This window comes from Stigmatopora argus, chromosome 14 (genome assembly GCF_051989625.1).
Source record: "Stigmatopora argus isolate UIUO_Sarg chromosome 14, RoL_Sarg_1.0, whole genome shotgun sequence".
Taxonomy (NCBI): domain Eukaryota; kingdom Metazoa; phylum Chordata; class Actinopteri; order Syngnathiformes; family Syngnathidae; genus Stigmatopora; species Stigmatopora argus.
Window position 1 is genome coordinate 5,725,709 of NC_135400.1, and position 20,102 is coordinate 5,745,810.

The following is a 20,102-nucleotide window of genomic DNA, read 5'->3' on the forward strand; positions in this document are numbered from 1 at the left end:
AAACCACCACAAATAAACTTTTTAAAAAATCTCTAGAGGTTTTATCAGATATACTGAGGTTAAATGCATTCATGTATCCAGTATGTGTACCATGAATAACAGTTGTCTTTATTGGGTAGCATGAAAAAAATTACTTTTCGCAACTAACAAAAAGTGCCACCTGATGGTGTGGTGGTTCACTCGCCTGACTTCAGTGCGAGCAAGCGTGGGATCATTTGGCTCTCGTCGGCGGTATGATCGTGAGTGCGAATGGTTGTCTGTCTCTCTGTGTGCCTTACAACTGACTGGCGACCAGTCTAGGTTGTAGTCTGCCTTTCGCCCAAAGTCAGCTGGGATAGGCTCCAGCAAGCTTTACGAGGATACACAGTGCAGATGATGAATGAATGAATGAACTATTAAAAATGCTCTGATGCCAACCACTGTGAAGTTCACATAATAAAACTGAAGATGCACACAGTATATCAAGGGTCGGGAACCCCAGAACTGTGAGGCTGACGTTCTAACCCCTCATCCGCCGAGCCTATTATTATTAATATTATTTTTAATGCCATTCAAGATGACGTCTGTTCTTTGTTTTGGATTGTATCAAATAAAATTCCCCACAAAATGGGACCAATGCGACTTGTGTTATTTTCCGCTTTGTTCAGCATTTTTTTGCTAGTGCGACTTATATGGTTTTTTTCCCTTTCATTTAGCATGTTTTGGCTAGTGCAAGTCAGGTGTCAAAAATATGTATGGTAAAAATTGCTATAATCATATCAAGAATGTGCAGACAGCACAAATTATTTGCATGTATATCTATAGAGTGAATGACTAGATGAGTATATTATTGTTTTAAGTACTGTCAATATGGCGGCCCGGTGGCTTGAGTGGTTAGCGCGTCGGCCTCACAGTTCTGTGGTCCTGGTTTCAGATCCAGGTCGGTCCACCTTTGTGGAGTTTGCATGTTCCCTCCAGGCTTGGGTAGGTTTTCTCTGGGTACTCCGGTTTCCTCCCACATTCCAAAAACATGCATGGTAGGCTGATTGAACTCTCTAAATTGCCCCTAGGTATGAGTGGGACCGTGAATGGTTGTCCGTCTCCTTGTGCCCTCCAAATAGCTAGCCACCAATTTAGGGTGTCCCCTGCCTCTGGCCCGGAGTCAGCTGGGATAGGCTCCAGCACCCTCTGCGACCCTAATGAGGATGAAGCGGTTCAAAAAATGACAGATGAGAGAGTACTGTCAATTTCTGGCATGGTATTTTAAACCAGATATACACAGAGAAAAGGCCAGCTGTCCTTGGGGCATTAGTCTTCAGCTTGGCTCTCAAACACAGGGCAACTCCCCTGCTGAGGTTGATCTAAAGATACCTGAACTCATCCATTGTGTTACTTCAATTCGTTAGACAGAGTGGGGAAAGGATGTCATGAATAATAAATTAGTCTGAATCATTACGTTGCCTTGACTCTGACAAAAGGGCACTCATTTATTTTCTACCAATGAATTTTGGGTGGCTCATTTCTATTTTGTAAACTATTCCCCCATGCTTTCATGCGTGGGAAGTAGGGCATATCACAGTGCCCCAACAAATTGTCATCTTTTGGTACGCTTTGTCCAGACACACTTTTTTTAGAGACCCATAAAAGATATGCATTTACGTATGTATTGATGTCCTGTTGACAGGAAACACTCCCCCCTTGCCAATTATTTGGTTGAAGGTATACCATGCACTTCAACCAAAGCCAGCTGAAAAATGCAATAGTCCCCTATCTCATCTTAAAATATAGATATTTAAATGACATTGGTAGGTGCTGTATGTCATGCCCATACATATTGCAAAACAATAGCAGACTTTCCATTCACATTTTCACCTCAATAGTCATTGTAAACATAAATAGATCTGTGTCTGTAATGCCCAATTTTGGCCAGCAAGGGGGAAAACTGTCATACTTGTTGTATAATTTCTCACCAACTATAATTATAAATGTATTACATTGTGGCAGACTGATAGCAAGCATAATGTCATAACGTTATATGAGATTTGTTCATTCTTGCAAAGCATGGGGAATTGGTAATATTTTATTATTATTATTGTTTTAGGTGGCTCGGTGAACGAGTGGTTAGCGCGTCAGCCTCTGATTTGCCGATAGGTAGGATTGTGAGCGTGAATGGTTGTCCATCTCCTTGTGTCCTGCGATTGGCTGGTCACCAATTCAGTGTATCTCATGCCTGGTGCCCATGGTTTGCTGGGATATGCTCCAGCACCCCCACGACCCTTGTATAAGCGGTTCAGAAAATGAATATATGAATGAATATTTTACATGTACTGTTAATTTGACAATCAGTCAAGCACTTACAAAAATTTGTTAATTGCTGGCCAAAAATATGTTCGTTATTGACTTAAAATTATCTAAAACCTTGATCAATTCATGTTCTTTAGCAACTTTACCCATTATCCTTATCACTTATTTAACTTATTCACTGCCAATTGGAGTGATAAACAATCAAATCCTCATTGAAAATGTAAAAAGATGAAAAGAATTTTTTAATTTAAATTAAATTAATTGGGAAATAATACACTAAATGAGTACATTTAGTAATACATATAATTTTCATTTAGATTCAAAATAACACATTTATATCACATAACATGGAATATCAGATTCTATATAATTACAATGCTTTTAATTCAAGCTTTAATGAAGTTTAGTTTTTAACAAATGATTAACTTAGGCAGCAGTTTATACGTGCCAAATGGATTACGTCATTGGCTAGCACGAGGTCCAGGAGCATGAGTGCAGGTGGCAGTGTTATAACTACAGCATAGCTCTCAGGGATTAAAAGAGATAATTGGGTCAGAACGTTCAAGTTCATACATTATCTGTATTGTTTACTTTTATTTTTAACTTTTTTCTTGAGGCTAAGCAATCAAGAGATTGGAACATTATTGTTTTACTTTGTTTAGGTCAACTACAAAATTGCACTGCTTTGGAGTTCATGATAAATCATTGGTGATGCCCGACTACCTTTGCATTATATAGCCTCAGCCATTATTAGAGTAGGTGTAGAATTGTATTGCTCTAGCAGTGAATTTCAATAATTTTATTCATATACCATCATTTCATTATCATGCACACGTTTGAACAGTACATATAGGGATTTTAAGAAGGAACATATCTGCTGGATTGGATTGAGGATAGAATTTGCTGCTCATTTAATTACAGAATTCATGTGATCTAATCTAAAAGTAGTGATGGCTGCACGGCTGAGCAGTAAGTGGTCCATGATGAAAAGAGAACATGGGGCTGCTTTTTATTCTATGTGATTCAATCATGTAATGACTTTCCTTTTGCTGGTGAGTGGTGGAGTGTCACTTCCCTGTAACTTTGTACTGTATTCCCAGTGACATTAACACAATAATATTTTATTATGTCGTGATGACAGAGATAGATAATTATTTCATAAAATATCTGATTGAATCTTGCAGTTGCCCTCTCAACACATATCGAACATCTGGTCGAACGCTGTCTGGCTTGAATTTATACAATTAGACAGAGATGACATGGAAGTGGGGCGAAACGATAAAAATGTATTGTATAAACCCATTTATTAAACTTTCTCAATGTTGAATTCAATCATGTCAGTATTTCAGCTGTGAATCGGTTCATCATTAATTATTGTCCAATAGTATTGGCGGGCCGGCAAGGCCTTCAAGGCCTTCTCTGTTGGCCTAAGAAATATCTGAATCATATATTATATTTTGTCCATCAATACTTATTAAATAATTCCAAATTGTCTGTTAGCTTCATTTCATTGCTTTTTCCCCTGGTTGCACTGCTTCCAGATGTGTGTTTTCATATTGAAGCATTTAACCAATCACATTTCAGCCATTATTTGTTGCCAGGGTCAGAAATCTGCCTCAAGGCCTTCACAATCAGTTCTGCGGGCTCTGCTGCATTAAACAAGCGTCGATAAGACTGTTGCTTTAACCAATCAGATTTCGAGTTGGCAACACCACAATGCATTGTCGCAGGCGTAGGGACAAGTCATTGCCTTATCGCAGGCGTAGGGATACGTCATCACTTTCACCAACTATGATTGGCTAGTGATTAGCCAGAGCTACCAAACTGTATCTGGAGCTAGCTGCACAAGCAAATATATTGTTGTGTTGATTTAAAGCCATTTTCAAGACGGACTATGCTAGAAATATGACAAGACAGGCTCAACTTTCAGCATTAGCTTCGGTGGCGATATAAAAGAAGGAAGAACGAAAGGAGGATGGATATTGTGTACAGTTAAAAAGGATTTTTGGTGAGTAAAATATGGCTATATTCCTAAATAATATTTCAATTGTGGGCCAAGTTCTGATATCTGAAAAGCTCCAGTGTTTGTATTTAATCACTAAATGCTGCTAGGAAGTGGATTTTACCCCATTTTAGTGCAATTTTTGCCGTTTCGCCATTGACGTCCATCGCTGTCTTTTCCCGGGGAAATCACCCCCCTGGCCGGGTTGTAATGTCTGAAAAGCTCCAGTATTTGCATTTAATCATTAAATGCTGCTAGGGAGTGGATTTTGCCCGTTGAAGGCGCTACGAGAAAATGCACGGACCGCCACTGTCCAATACATTTGAAGTGTTCATATGGAATGGAGGTCTGTTGCCATCGATGGCAGCCCAATCATCCTTCTCGTTTGATTGATTGATTTGAAAGAGATCATCCCTGGTAGACGTCCACTTAATTTCAAGTGGGACAGCTGACACCGTATGGACATTGGATTGGAAAATGGAAACATAATAGAGAACATTTAGGGACTCATTTTGTTTACCTGTAAATAAAGAAGACTGCTTTGGTGGCACATAGTGACACATTTGTTTCACGTGTCATGAAAGTGAATTAGGGGTTTCATTTCGACATTAGTAGTACTTTACCACGACCTTGTGGCATCTGAAGACAAACATAAACCTTTGTAAGGGTCTCACCATTTAAACCTGGATTTTATTGTTTTACAACAGGGATTGGTCAATCCGCCGTGAAATTGGTGTTGTCTATTTTAAACTGAAGTTGCATGCCCTTGGTGTCAAGATTCTACATAGAATGGTTGAACTTTCTTTCTAAAAATCCTGAGCACGATGTCATAAAAACAAGGGATCCATGCAGTCTAAAACGTGCCACAGTTGTAATAGTTTTTGACTTTATAGTAGACGTCCACGTCAGTGGCTTGAGTGGATTAGCAGCCCCGGAGCAAGACTGATGGTACCTGCTCAAGCCTCAGTTCACATCAGTGAGCATTGTCACACCACTGGTATACTCTCTCCTGCACCCCCAGGGGAGGTCAACCCTCTTAAACCATTGCTGACCCACAGAAGAGGGTCATTTGGCCCTTTCAGCTATGAACCTCAACATATATACAATATCAAGGGGATGGATGGATGGGCAAAAGAATGAAAAATCAATAGAAAGAGGATGAAGTGTCAGAAAGTGTGAGGGGGTAGATAAATAAGGGGTGGCAGCACAAAGAAAAATTGGACAACAAACCATGGAGCTAGATGAAATGAAAATGTAAACATTTATGAGGGGGTCTATTTCAGAAATATAAATGATAGCTTGCTTCTGACAATAATGATTTCTTCTGCTGACCAAAGCATTTTAAGTCTTACTGTAATAATTTGATTCAATGAGTGGTCACTGAAATCCAATTATGAATTTGTGCATGGACTTGTGTGGATCAGCACTTCTATGACATAATTTAAGCATTATACATTGTACCTTGTCATCTGCAAATTTAGCTATGGTGTTGCCATAGTGTGAGGAGGAAAGTACTTTGGTACTTGCTGGTAAAATTTTAAAAAATAGTTTATATCGCCAACATCCTTCAGACAAATGTTTTATGGATGGATGCAAAACCTGTTACGTCCACAAGAGACGTTGTGGCGAGGTAGGAGGGATTAGGACCCAATCGCGGGGAAGAAGGTGAGGACGAGGCAAATGGTGCTCATAACCAAAACTTTAATAACTTAGGAGGGCCCTTAAAAAATAACAAAGACTTGAAACATGAAACCAAACAGGATTAGGGAAAACACATGGAATCGAGGAGCAAGGTAGCGTGGATGCATGGTAAAGGAATTTAAGCAGACGAGCCGACAATGGCAATAAACTCAGTGGGGTTTAAATAGACAATTCAGGGACTAATTCCGAATCACGCGCAGCTGTGCGAACACAACGGCAAGGGAGGAGGGACAAACGAGAGTCGGGAAAAACAATAGCAGGCTGCTCCTAAAGTCAAAACAAGACTAGCCAATTAGTCTCTGCTTGTTCTAACAATTCAACGTTATTTACTAAAATCTTCATCTAGTACCAGATTCTCATGTTCAATGCAAAACTACAGTACAAATAAACCCTCCACTCTTTTATCCCCCGTGCCTGACTTGCTACCTTCAATTCCAGTGTTTAGTTACTTTGCACTCCCAGCTCTGGAACCTTCAAACCCCTTATCTTCGCCAATTTCCCCCCCATTTTACCAATCCAGACTCAAGTGTATATCTGTTTTAAATATCACATCTATCTGATGCTGTGTTTGGTTTTGTATTAAGAGGTTTTTCCTGTTGATCTGATGTTGCTTTTAATCTGTGCTTCTGTCTACTTTAATTTACATCTCATACCTGTCAACTTGTACGTTTTATACGTATTTTATACGTTTTTTTACCATTTCAAATTATGTACGCCGTACACCGACTTTTGTACGGGGAAAAAAAAATCGCCAATATTTATGAAAAACGATCTCAACAAGACCGTTTTGGCTAAAATCCAGATAGTCTCGTAGGCTGGTAGCCAACGACGCTACTGTCATCGATCGTTACTATTGTCATGGTATACCAGCAAAAAATATCCTCAATCGTATGTATTTTTTTAGCGGTGCGTACGGCAATATCGATAAAGGATGACATGCGCATGCGTAGATATACGGTTTTTGGGGGGTTTGTAAGGGGAATCATAATCATTTATAAGGGCAGTTATCGGGAGAGGTTGACAGGTATGACATCTCTTGTAGATTCCATTGTAAGATGTCCTTGAGAGTTTTGAAAAGCATTTTAAAATTTAAATAAAGTAGTATTATTAGTGAACAAATTACTGTCAAATGGTTTATAAAGTATGCTTAATAGAAACAACTTGTATAATAAACAGTTCAGTCAATTTGTAATGACCAAACCAAATTTATGTGGAATGCATACTATACATTGTGTGTAATAAATATTTTGACAAGCCAAGATAGTTAAAAAAAATGTGTAGAAAAATGTAATTTCAGGCCATTTTAATTCATTCTACTAGTTTGTTTTGAAGGAAAGTTTATTGCCCCGAGTGCCAGAAAGTTGAAATCCCATTAAAGTGTCCATGCCATAAATGCAGCGTGTGCACATTTGCCTCTTGTTTGCCCTGGTCTTAAACTATTCCCGAAACTGGCATCAATGGCTTTTTTACTCAGATGAATTTTAACTCAGTCACTTTGTTCTCGACCTGGGATGCCAAACTCATTTTTGTCACAAGCCATGTAGTTGTTATCGTTTCCAACAGAAGGAAAGACATTGTGTTTTCCAAACTATATACACCTTGATCACATTTGGCTGGCATTGAGAGTTCCGTGCATCCAATCCATTTTGAGTGGGAGAGTGCAAATGAAACCTTGTTTATTTACCCCTCCTTGTCAAAATGAATTAGACATCTATTGGCGCCAATAGCAGGTAAACTAGCGCTCACATAATTGATTGACTAAACAATTAGAAAATGAATCATTTTCTATTTTGATAGTGTATACACCATTTATAGACATTGGGGATCTCAAAGGAGTCCAAATATTTGTGCCTCTAAATTATTAATTCATTCTGTTGTGGGGGTCATGGGGGGTGCTGGAGACGATCCCAGCTAAATACGGGAACCAGGCCAAGGGCACCCTGAATTGGTGGCCATCCAATTGCACAAGGGTATAAGGACATTCACACTCATACATACGTAGGGGTAATTTAAAGTGTTCAACCAGCCTACCATGCATGTTTTTGGGGTTTGGGAGGAAACCATAGTAGCCGGAGAAAACCCACGCAAACGCAGGCAGAACATGCAAACTCCCCACTGTCAGGACACACCTGGGATCGAATCTTTGACACCAGAACAGTGAGGCCGACACGCTAACCACTCGTCCACCGAGCTGCCTCGCCTCTGAATAATACACTAAATATGACGTGACATTGAAAAGTGAGCTGGAAAATGAGATCCTCTGTCAAACTTGTCATTATGCATTACAGTAAAGCCAACATAAACCACCTGATGGTGCAGTGGTTCTTCCGTCTGACTTTAGTGTGGACAGTCTGGGTTCGATTCCCACTCGGTGGCAGTGTGATTGTGTGAGTGAGTGATTGTCTGTCTCTCTGTGTGACCTGTGAGTGACTGGCGACCAATCTAGGGTGTAGTCTGCCGTGTGCGGTCGATTGGTCGCCGGCATTAAGTATGACTAAATAGTAATTCGCAGTTTGTATTTAGGGAATTTGAGCAACGATTTAAATGGTAATTATCAATAACCTTCCGGGCGACCAAAAGACCGGCGACCAAAAGACCGGCGACCAAAAGATCGGCGACCAAAAGACCGGCGACCAATCGACCGTGTACCGTAGTCTGCCTTTCGCCCGAAGACAGCTGGGTTAAGCTCCAGCAACCACTGCAACCCCTTCGAGGATGGGTGTTATGGAAGATGAAAAAACAACAACAACATATGGTGCATGTTCATAATGTGTATTAGTTGAGCAATACAAGAGGCAACACAATGCATGCACTGCGTCAACTAGCAAAAAACAGTGAGATCCATTTAGTGTGCATGTTATAATAGTATGTTTTTCTCTGATGATGTTTGTATGCAAGATGATGGCGGTGTTGTTGTCCCCAGGCAAAGAACTTGAAAGTCTAAAAAGAGAGAGGGGAACGAATCAGGACCTAAATACACCATTACCCACGGTAAAGCCACAGCCAAAGAGCTGGCACTGAATATCTCACTTCTCTACAATATTTCTGCAACAACAGTTTAAAATTGAATTGTACACTTGTATGTATCTTAATTAATGAAACTCTCACTCAAATAAACAAAGACCTTTATGAATAGAGGAAAAGGGGCCATTTTTGTAATTAAAAACAATGACTGTTAATTACTTTTTTTGAGTGTAAAAATAAATGTCGTAGGGCTAAATGTGGTTTAGAAAGTGTGCTCACACTTATAAATGGGAATGTGCTTGTATTCCTTTCAGTGTTGTGTGATATGAAGATTATGCAAATAACTATTTGGTCATTCATCATTTGTTTAAGTTCTGCTGCTTAAATTGAATAAATATGCCGGTAAGTTTCATCCATAGGGTTACCTTAACCATGAGAGATAAAATGTTCGGATGACCGAACTTCTCACCTTATCTTTTAGGGAGAGTCCGGACATTTTTGGAGGAAATTTGAGCCGCTAGTATCTGGGATCTCGTTTTTGTAATATGTATTTTTTCCCCTCAGAAATACTGTTTTTTTGCACATTATTCACCTTTCTCTTTGATATCTCGCAATTACTACTGGCATCCTTCCTTCATTTGTTAGATCAGGTAGTATATAGTAAAGTGGAAGTACATAGTAGTAGAAAGTATTTTTAATTCTCATGCAGCCCAAGAATACAGCAATGTATAATAAATACTAGTGTGCCGCATTTTGTATTTACACAAAACCACCAGCAGAGGGCAGTTGGATGAAAATCTGTGACTTCTCGAGACTTCCGGGGACAGAAAACAGTGACGGACCAATACGGCGGTGCACCATAACAGCGATTTAGGCGGTTCATGTAAAATTGAGATGTTGTCAACTATTATCTTTTACAGTAGTACATCAAAAGTCAACGCCTTACGTTAGCTCAGCAGAGCTCGAACGAACCCTCTAGCTATGTGGGGTGAAATCGAACCTCGTGGTAAAATACTACCCAAAGCGTCCGATGAATCTGCAAAGGACAACCAGCCCGCAATACACCACAATCCGGTGATATTACCGTGTATTCCCTATATCGAGTATCCAAAACCACCGCAAAATACACAGGTGAGCCTAAATGCTTAACTTTCTATAAATGGCAAAAGTGTTTCCATTAAATATAAATTAATTGTCACGCTGTAAATTTGATTTCACACTACTCTTGATAAAACAGAGGATCTCATCTCATTTTCTGAACCGCTTTATCCTTACTATGGTCGTGGGGGGTGCTCGAGCCTAGTCCAGCTGACTTCGGGCCAGAGGAGGGGGACACCCTGATTTGGTGTCCAGCCAATCGCAGGGCACAAGGAGACAAGCAACCATTCACGCTCACACATATCCAATCAGTCTACCATGCATGTCTTTGGAATGTGGGAGGAAACTGGAACACCCGGAGGAAACCCACGCAGGCCCGGGGAGAACATGCAAACTCCACACCGGTGGACCGACCTGGATTTGAACCCAGGTCCCCCACTGTGAGGCCGACACGCTAACCACCCACATACCGGGCCGCCCTCGTGTGATAAAATCATTCAAGCTATTTTAATTCAGTTTTAAGGAACTACATGATTGAAAGTCTATCATTGTCAATGGTACTGAAAGACGTGCACTGCTTCTACCGTATTTAACTCAGCGCTATTATATGGTCTTTTGCAACCAGGTATTCCAAGATGACCCTACTGATGTCACCCCTGATGTCCACACCTTGTTGGATGCTGTAGTTGCAAGTGGAATCCCAGTAAAAAGTCAGCAAGTGGGAGATGCTGAATTGACATCAGAGGAGTGTAGAAAAGAACTACTGCATCAGTACAGGAGCAAACCACTGGTGTTTTTGGAGCGCTACCATGTAAGTGTACTATTCTTTATTTAAAAATGATCAAGCCATTAGAGCAAAGGTGATAAAAGTACTTGCTATCTACTCTGGTAGAAGTGCCGTGTATTTAAACAACAAAACGAGTAGTAAGACAGTCCTGCCTTTTCTAATGGGGTATTTTTTTTCCTGGGAGCACCTACACTGAAAAGCAAAAACACATTTTTTGCTGTCAAATGACATACATTGTCATACCTTTGTAGTGTGAGGTATCTACAAGACAATACATGAACGTCAACTCGATTTCAACTGGGCCGGACCATTTTAGATATAATATTTAGATTTTTTTTTTTTATAAATGGATTAAAAGAACTGGATTAAAAGCCCTGAATATTCAGTTTTTTATAGATCTAAAACAATGTTTATTTTAGCTTTTTTAATATATTTTTAGATTTTACAAAATGATTTTTGAACTAAAAACAGAAAAAAAAATATTAAAAAATTACAATTATCGATTTAAAAGGGGGAAAATCAGGAAATTTAATATACATCTATACTCTTCATTTTATTTTGATCCTAAAACAGAAAGTCGGCACTCATGATTTACTTTCCCGGGCCACACAAAATGATGCGGCGGGCCAGATTTGGCCCCCGGGCCGCCACTTTGACACATGTGTTATATATTTGCCACTTTTTTTGTTTGAGCTGACAACACTAGGAATATTGTTTTTTGTTTTTCCTGAGGGGCATAAGGACTGAGCCCTGAGTTTGTAGTGTATACAAAGGAACAGGTGTGTTTCCTGTTTCCATTTGTCGAATTAGTAACTTTAGTAACATCTTTCCCTACATTTCCAGGGATGCCTTAAACCCATGCATCTACAAGCTTTTGTACATGTCAGTACTGACCCACGTGCTCAGCACTACAGTGAAGTGATCCAGAAGCAAGTGTCAGTAAGCACCCACAAAAAGCAAGTTCGAAATCAGCGTTATGCTGCACTAAGAGACCTACAGAAAGGTATTGGCATTTTCTTTTGTCTATACTGTTCAACCAGTGCATCTATCACTGGTACTGTAATCCACATTTAAGATATTAAGAAGAGTTAATGCTACTTTTTAAGACCAAGACAACATCATATTGCAAGATTGTAAATCATTTAATGCTCAATTTTATTTTTCATTCTTTTCTAGGGGGCCAGTATTTTAGTGATGAACAGATGCGAATGAGGGAGCCACTGCTGTATGAACAATATATTGGACAGTACCTAACTGATGACGAGGTAACATATACTCTATTTATTCACCTTTTTCTGATAGTTTGCTTTAACTGTTTCTCACTTTAAAATGCCATGTCATGTTATTGTGTATTTTCAAACAAAATATTTAGTGGCCTCACAGTGGGGGCTCCTGGGTTCAAATCCAGGTCGGTCCACCTGTGTGGAGTTTCCATGTTCTCCCTGGGCCTGTGTGGGTTTTCTCCAGGTACTCCAGTTTCCTCACACATTCCAAAGAGATGCATGGTAGGCTGATTGGACACTCTGAATTGCCCCTTGGCATGAGTGTGAGCATGAATGGTTGTCTGTCTCCTTGTGCCCTGTGATTGGCTAACCACATTAAATATTATTATTTTAATTCACTAAAGACACTTCTGAAGTGGTAAGGAAAAACTGAACTAGAATATTGGTTTTATCATTAACTGACTCAACTATTTATTCAATGATACAAATAATTGTGTAGATATTTGCCTCTATTCCCATATGAGTTTACTATATATCACCATCTATCTATCCATAGTGGATGGATGGGTAGATTTCCTAACATTTCTCAATTCAATGGCTGCCATTGACAGCAATAGCCATCAAACTATTGCTTTCAACCCCCCAGTCAAATTGAATTGGGTGACAAACATCATCAATGGCTGTAAAAGTTGACCACCAAATGCCAGCAATCCTACGTAGTTAAAATTGATCTGATAACCATCACTATTGTGGAGAAGGTTATTCCAGGCTCTTAGCTTTATTAAAAGAATTCCATTTCACACTCCAGGTGATAGAGCGCTCCCAAGAGGCCATGTTGGATGGTGCACAGAAAAGTACAGACGCATCTCAGGGTGCCACAGGAGGGCTGGCAAACCTCCTCCTTAACTCCTACCAAGAGCATCTTATCCAGATTCGTCTGGAGGAGGAGCAGATTAAAGAGGCTGGCGCAGAGGAGGAGGAAGAAGACGATGACTATGTGGAAAATGAAGGCAAGAAATGCTAACCTAAGTTGTAAAAGAAGACAAAGTCTTAGTGAGGATAACTGTTTTGTAATTTGCCATTACCGAAATTATATATTTTTTGTCTTTCCCTCTGTGTGTGTATAGACATGAACGGTAAAGAAGACAAAGTCCAGGAAAAGACTTGGGAGCCTACCTCTGAAGAGAAAGCGCTTCTTCGGGAAGAGTTCATCAGTCAAATGCACCAACTTTTTCTTGATGGCAAAGACAGGGACTTCAACTACAGGTGGGTGTACATGTGAAAAGCTTCATCAGATGTCATCAGTATTTCTACATTTATTTTAATTGTTTGACACCATAAAACCTCAGAATGTTAAGAAAGGTTTAAAATTCCTTGAAATTGAAGTCTTGTTGTTTAAAAAAATGCATTCTTCCAGTAGCATTGACAGGAGTTTAGTAGATTAGAAATGTTCCCACTCCATTATTTACTTGTGTTTTCACGATAGCGAAGTGGACGAGAATCCAGACTATGACAACCTTGACATCGTCAACAGAGATGCAGAGGAAAAGTACTTTGATGAAGATGATGAGGAAGAAGATGAACCGATGTCAGAGTAGTGACCACAGGGACAATAAATAACTATATATTTGCTCTATTTGTGTTGCATTGTACACAGATGCATTTAGCGTTCCTTTAAATTTGTAATAAATGTTTTTGGAATACACATTAGTTTCATTTTTCCTCATGAAAATAGGTGGATGTATGCCAAACAGTTTTTACTAATAATATGACCTAAAACCTGTAAAACAACTGAGGACAGATGACCATCGCACTTGGTGTGTAAACAAGGTGAAAAAAACAGGAACTTTTCAACAAAGTGAAAAAAACAGGAACTTTTCAACAATTTGCAAGGAAAATATTTTATTCATGGTAATGGGAACCTACAATTTGAAAAATGTTGGATTTTTCTTTTCTATTTTTAAATTACGTTCTTTAGATGGCATCTTCAATACAGATGCATTCTTGAAATCAGTAGAAATTTGTCATTGTTTGCTGATAAACCTCACCTGGGAACTTTTACCTGGATTAACGATGGTTATTAAACTAGCTCAAGGTTACTGTCTCCCAGTTCTCCCACTTGCTCATCCCTGCCAATAAATTACTTTTCATTTTTTTTAGGTCACCCTCTATAAGTTCATTTTCTGTACACTTGTACAATGATGGCCATATGTTGTTTAAACATTGAACATGATGACTTTAGTGCTGAATGTGGTTTCAGAAATGAATGGATAGAAATTTACTTTTAGGTCTAGTTTGATTATTTTTTTCCAAAGTGATATAGTACAAAATAATCATATTAAAGTGTTGTATTGGGATCAAATTTAGACCTGTGAATCATGTTACGAATCGTATCGGAAGATATGAGGCAATACACGCCTTGCATTCCTTCATTTTCTGAACTGCATTATCCTCTTAAGGGCCGTGGGGGGTGCTGGAGCCTATCCCAGATTTCGGGCACAAGGCGGGGGTCACTTTGAATTAGTGGTTAGCCAATCACAGGGCACGAGGAGACAGACAACCATTCATGCTCACACTCATGCCAAGGGGCAATTCAGAGTGTCCAACCAGCCTACCATGCATGTCTTTGTAATGTGGGAGGAAACCGGAGTACTCGGAGAAAACCCACGCTAGCCTGGGGAGAACTTGCCAACTCCACACTGGTGGACCGACCTGGATTTGAACCGAGGACCCCAGAACAGTGAGGCCGACGCGCTAAGCACTCATTCCCTGGACCGAAGGAGAAAAATATTTAGGCAGCCTTGATCTACTTGAAAGCAAAAACATAAATCTGAATTCCTTCATTGCCATTGACCCATTGACAGTAATAGGCATAAAATCCATTTTATCTGGAATGGCTGGCAATCAGTGATCATGTTTAATATTCTAAATTTTGGCGCCAAGTGGGTAAAATTTAAAGTTAAGCTTCTTGACTGAATATAAGCTTTTTCACTTTCTCTCAGCTATCCTCTGAAGTAGCGCAATTACTGTGTCCTGCTTGGAGGAGAGCAGTTCCAGTGCTGTAGCAATTCTGCACAGGGACTTGTCCATCCGCACCTCCCTTCTCTCACGTCGCTTTTCTCTGGCTTCTTTCTGGCCATGGGCCACGCCATCCAGGTCAGTCTGCTCCTTCCTTCGCTTTAATATCTCCTGGTAGAAGGAGGAGCCACTTTGGTCCTCATTTCCCTTGTGGGCTTCGAGTCCAGATGTGGCTGAGGTAGAGACAGAGGCTGAAAGACTAGAGGGGAAATTGGAAGCCAGGTTGTGGTTGTTGCCGCGTCGGAAGCATATGACATCAGTTGGGAATGATGGCGCTTTGCGGGACGCGTTCAGGTCTGTGTTGACGGTGGACACTAAAGAGGGGGAAGCGATTTGTGCCAAACAAGGTGAGGATATAAATGATTGTGATTGATCAGTGGAGGACAAATGGAGGTTGGTCGTAACAATTTCACTATTCAGGACTAGCAAGGGTTTGAGGTCCGGGCTTTCTGTTTGCCGAATGGCTGACATTGACGCAATGGCACCAGTGTTGCTGCTGGCAGTAATCAGACCTTTGACCCCTGATTCCATCTGAACAGATGTGGGTGAATTCTCATTAGGTCGGACAACATTGGTGGGCGGCGGGACGTGTAGTCTTGCTGCAACCTTTGCCGAAGCTTGCGAGATACTGGCCCCTCCTCCTTTGCTGCGTTTGTTGCTGCTGATGTAAGAACCCACGGTGTCACAGAGAGTAGCATCCATCAGCTGCAACGTAGTTACAAGTGTTAAAGCTCATGTAACTAACTGAATTTATTTATTAGTGAGTTCTTAACAGCTGCCTTAGCATTGCTGTCTTGACTAAGACTAATCAGGTTTAATCAACACACACCCTCACGTTGTAGCTATGATCAAATAAGTGCATGAAAATTATTATAGTGAAAAATATTTCTTCTACCTTTTCTTGGTAGATTTTGTTCTATATTTTCGGACTATAGGTTGCACTTGAGTACAAGTCGCACTAGCCAATGAAAAGGAAAAACTACATGGAGAACAATAGGCATTTGTTAGCATTACACTTGTTTAGATAACTGTAGCCTAAAAACAACATAACAGGCTGTCGGTCATCAGAGAGAAGAAAAAAGTACCATATTTTGGGCACTATAAGGCGCACCTAAAAGCCTTCAATTTTTTCAAAAGCTGACCGTGCGCCTTATATATGGATCAATATTGAGCCGCAGTACGGTAAGCGGTCCCCGACCCCATTTCCTCGTAGAAAAAGAGGTGCATGCTGGGATATATACTTCTTTTGTAAATCCACCCTAAATGACGTATTTTCCGCACTATAAGGCGCACCTAAAAGCATTCAATTTTTTCAAAAGCTGACCGTGCGCCTTATATATGGATCAATATTGAGCCGCAATACGGTAAGCAGTCCCCGACTCCATTTCCTCGTAGAAAAAGTGGTGCACGCTGGGATATATACTTCTTTTGTCAATCCACCTGGAATGACGGCGAGCACTCTAATTCAGTGCTCGCCGTCATTCAGGGTGGATTTACAAAAGAACTCTAGCGTGTTGGCGTCAACAGAGCATACAAACTCTATATATATTATATATGGATCAATATTGAGCCGCAACAGGTCGCGCAACTACGCCAAGCAGCCGCCGACTCCATAGTAGTAGTGCGCGGTGCACGCTGGGATATATAAAACGGGGTTTCATTTCGGTTGAACTCGATTTAGCACACAAATTCTATGCTTGCTGTCATTCCGGTTGGATTGACAAAAGAACTCCAGCCGCTAGAATCTAGCGGCTGGATGTTGGCGTCAACAGAACATTCAAAGCTAGACTGCGATCTGCGTGGGAGCAGTGGATAACAGGCAGGAATTGCTGACTTGATAAATGACGACTTTGATGGGTACTCGCAGTCGTTTGGTCGCCGGTCTTTTGGTCGCCCGGAAGGTTATTGATAATTACCATTTAAATCGTTGCTCAAATTCCCTAAATACAAACTGCGAATTATTATTTAGTCATACTTAATGCCCTATTAATTATTAGGCTAAAGAAAAGCTCAAAATTTCCGGTACTTTTATTGTGTTTTGTTGGAGAACATGTTAAGACCCTGACTGACGTCCCTTCCTGGGGGGACAACTCATGTACATACAAACTCTTATACACACACGTCTGCTCAGTGAAACTGCTCAGGGCCATTGTTGGCTTTTATTGATGCGTAGACCGTGTTGTTTTACCTTGTTTTGTCGCCAGTCTTTTGGTCGCCCGTTGTTTGGGTCCGGGCGACCAAAAGACCGGCGACCAAACGACCGCACACGCTTTGATGAGACTATTCAACATGAGTTATTATGCTATTGCGGTGTCACGAAAATACTAATACTTTACCTCGGATAAAATAATAAAACAGTTGTTCACGAAAATACTAATACTTTACCTCGGATAAAATAATAAAACAGTTGTTTATTCATGTTGGGAGTGAATGGAGAACGCTGATTTGTAATCTATTAATAAAGCTTGGCTGACCTATCTTGATAATTTTCTTATGGAGTCCTCTACTGCTTAATGTATATTTGTTACATGTTACAAATCAGGGGGCATCAGGGGTTAATACTCACATCAAAGAACTCCCAGGATGTTTTGGCATGTCCTGTCTCCCTGCTGCGATCTTTAACCCTTTTGTACGTGACGATCAGGTTGTTCCACTTGCGGCGGATCCTTTCAACAGGAAGGAAGTGCCCCTTAGCTGCCAACTCCTCCTGGACGCTCTGAAAGAGTTGTGAGCGCTCCCGGGTCTCATACAGACCCCAACGACGGCCGACTGCATCAATTAGAGACAAAACAGCCTTGGAGGAGAAATCAGAACTGAGGGGAGGGGCGGATGGCATCACTGTTGCTGGGAACAAAACACATAGCAGGGAAAATTGTTAAGAATTTAAAATATATACCAAAGAGTATTGATCACTCAGGTTTTGCTCTAATCCAATCAGAATTGTTAATGTTGTAAACCAACAACCTGTTTATTTTGGAACATCATGATCCCTGCTGGACTACTTTGCAGAATGAGCTACTTGTAAATGCAGATAGCGATCAATAACTGATGCGTTAGTAATGGACACCCAGTCAAGATTATAAATGGTTTTTAAGAATTACTCCAAAGAATATTTGATTCCAGTGATACTCATTCATTCAAAATACCAAAAATGGATACACAACTAATTAAAAAAAAAGAAAACTGAAAATAAAATAAATAAATGTTGGTCTCTGTATATACTACATTTTCACTAGGTATTGTTAACTTTGGTGCCATTATGCCATCCTTCTGTGAATTTAAATGTTTATTTAAAAAACAAACCCTGGGAAGGCAGTCCCCTTGCTCAAATTGGATTGGACATCTATCGCCATCAATATTCAATAATTATAATAATATAATATCGTGGTTAATGTAGACCAGACATGGCCGCGATAATCAAAAAATCGGAGTATAGTATAGTATAATCGGAGTAAATCGGAGTAAATATCAAAGTAGGGTCACTCCTATTATAACTATACCTTTTTCTCTTCAGTGCTGAGTCCTAGTAGCAAGAGTGGCCTCCGCTTACGAGTTTCAGCGTGGATTTTCACATTTTTATGAACTTAAAAATAATAATAATAATACAAAATAATAGCATAAAAAATCGCAAAGAAGTGAATTCGCCATAAGTGAAGTCGCGATAATCGAGGAAAGACTGTATATGATATAAAGGGCAGAAGGGAGTACTCACACAGATGTACTTTATTAGCAGTGTTGGTACCTGCGTGGAGCAGCGATGGTCCTCCTAGCTCGTCTGCAGTATGATCCAGTCCTCCTCCTCCTCCTCCGCATGCAAGCTCGCTGCAGGGCGCAGGCGAGCCTTGTCTGCCCAAAACCAGCGCAGATTGTTTTTCACCTCCCTCCTCGCTTTTGACGTGCACTGCAGCTGCGTCGCAGCTGCGTCGTTGTTGAAAAGTGGCCTCCATTGCGTGAACCTGTACACGCATACGTGCAGGCACACGATAAGCACAAACCTTAGAAGAAGGTGACTGCGCAGGCGTTCGATTCGGAGAAAGTTTCGAGAGTGCGGATTCCAGCTGAATCCAAAAGCGCTCAACAGCAATTGTATGCACACGTTACACGCGTTTGTGGAAGCGCATCACCTCAGTGCGTGTGAGATGTGCGTTCAGAGGGGGACCGAAATGGCTGCGTTGCGGCTGCCCACTATTCGCGGATGCGCAGAGCGGCTGCGCAGTCATCTCAGCCTCGCTGCGAGCTTCGACGTCACTGAAGTGCACGTCAACAGTCTACGCGACAGGATTTTGCAGATTCTAAACTTAGTCTGCATATCTCATCTCATTTTCTGAACCGCTTTGTCCTCATGGGGGTCGCAGGGGGTGCTGGAGCCAATTCTGGCTGACTTCCAGCCAGAGGAGGGGGACACCCTGAATTGGTGGCCAGCCAATCGCAGGGCACCAGGAGACAAACAACCATCCGTGTTCACACTCATACACAGGGGAAATTTTAGAGTGTCCGATCAGCCTATCATGCATGTCTTTGGAATGTGGGAGGAAACCGGAGTACCCGGAGAAAACACACGCAGAACAGGCAAACTCCACACAGGTGGACCGACCTGGATTTGAACCCAGGTCCCCCACTGTGAGGCCGACGCACCAACCACTCAGCCGCCAATGAGGTCGGGTGCATTGACTTTTGGGAGGCAGCCAAACGAGGGGGCCTTTTTACTTGTGTACATGTTTTTTTGTATAGGCGCGAAAACATAAAGTATGGTAGTAATGATCAGGGTGATCCTACTTCACAGGTTTTTGATTATTGTGGTCATGTTTGGTCCACATTATCTCCGAAATTCAACGGATTACTGTATTAGTTTTTATGTTTGTTTGTTTTCTTTAATGTTACCAAGGTATAGTGTTACATAATAACGGTGCTTGGCGTACATTCTTTATGACTGGGAGGGGTAAATGAATGAATGTTCTTTCCTCCC

The 20,102-nt window shown here is 40.8% G+C and overlaps 2 protein-coding genes across 4 annotated transcripts; one reads left to right on the forward strand and one right to left on the reverse strand.

The window, feature by feature from the left end:
- The first annotated feature begins 9,760 nt into the window (after positions 1 to 9,760).
- ccdc97 (coiled-coil domain containing 97) lies at positions 9,761 to 13,763 on the forward strand. Its single transcript, XM_077619980.1, has 7 exons — positions 9,761 to 10,081; positions 10,674 to 10,859; positions 11,679 to 11,838; positions 12,012 to 12,100; positions 12,867 to 13,068; positions 13,186 to 13,324; positions 13,545 to 13,763. The coding sequence occupies exons 1-7, from the start codon at positions 9,932 to 9,934 to the stop codon at positions 13,654 to 13,656; spliced, it is 1,038 nt and encodes a 345-aa protein (XP_077476106.1). The 5' UTR covers positions 9,761 to 9,931; the 3' UTR covers positions 13,657 to 13,763.
- A 195-nt stretch (positions 13,764 to 13,958) lies between these two features.
- Positions 13,959 to 19,313, reverse strand: LOC144089101 (uncharacterized). Of its 3 annotated transcripts, XM_077619979.1 has the most exons (4): positions 18,849 to 19,313; positions 17,703 to 17,980; positions 15,743 to 15,841; positions 13,959 to 15,667 (listed from the first exon to the last, which is right to left on the reverse strand). In XM_077619979.1, exons 1-4 carry the CDS (start codon positions 19,102 to 19,104, stop codon positions 15,047 to 15,049), a joined length of 1,254 nt encoding a protein of 417 aa, XP_077476105.1. In that variant the 5' UTR covers positions 19,105 to 19,313; the 3' UTR covers positions 13,959 to 15,046. The 3 variants fall into 3 exon arrangements, with proteins under 3 accessions (XP_077476105.1, XP_077476104.1, XP_077476103.1); XM_077619978.1 differs by having other exon boundaries at positions 13,959 to 15,841; positions 18,879 to 19,313; XM_077619977.1 differs by having other exon boundaries at positions 13,959 to 15,841.
- Positions 19,314 to 20,102: the final 789 nt, after the last annotated feature.

Excerpts from the sequence above, each read along its gene's own strand:
- ccdc97 (XM_077619980.1), top strand. The coding sequence starts at position 9,932 with ATGTGGGGTGAAATCGAACCTCGTGGTAAAATACTACCCAAAGCGTCC. Across the intron at positions 10,082-10,673 it reads AACCACCGCAAAATACACAG|GTATTCCAAGATGACCCTAC; the intron begins GTGAGCCTAAAT and ends TTTTGCAACCAG. Across the intron at positions 13,069-13,185 it reads TGACTATGTGGAAAATGAAG|ACATGAACGGTAAAGAAGAC; the intron begins GCAAGAAATGCT and ends GTGTGTGTATAG.
- LOC144089101 (XM_077619977.1), bottom strand. The coding sequence starts at position 19,104 with ATGCGTGTACAGGTTCACGCAATGGAGGCCACTTTTCAACAACGACGC. Across the intron at positions 17,981-18,848 it reads TGCTAATAAAGTACATCTGT|CAACAGTGATGCCATCCGCC; the intron begins GTGAGTACTCCC and ends TTTTGTTCCCAG. Across the intron at positions 15,842-17,702 it reads CATCCTGGGAGTTCTTTGAT|CTGATGGATGCTACTCTCTG; the intron begins GTGAGTATTAAC and ends ACTACGTTGCAG.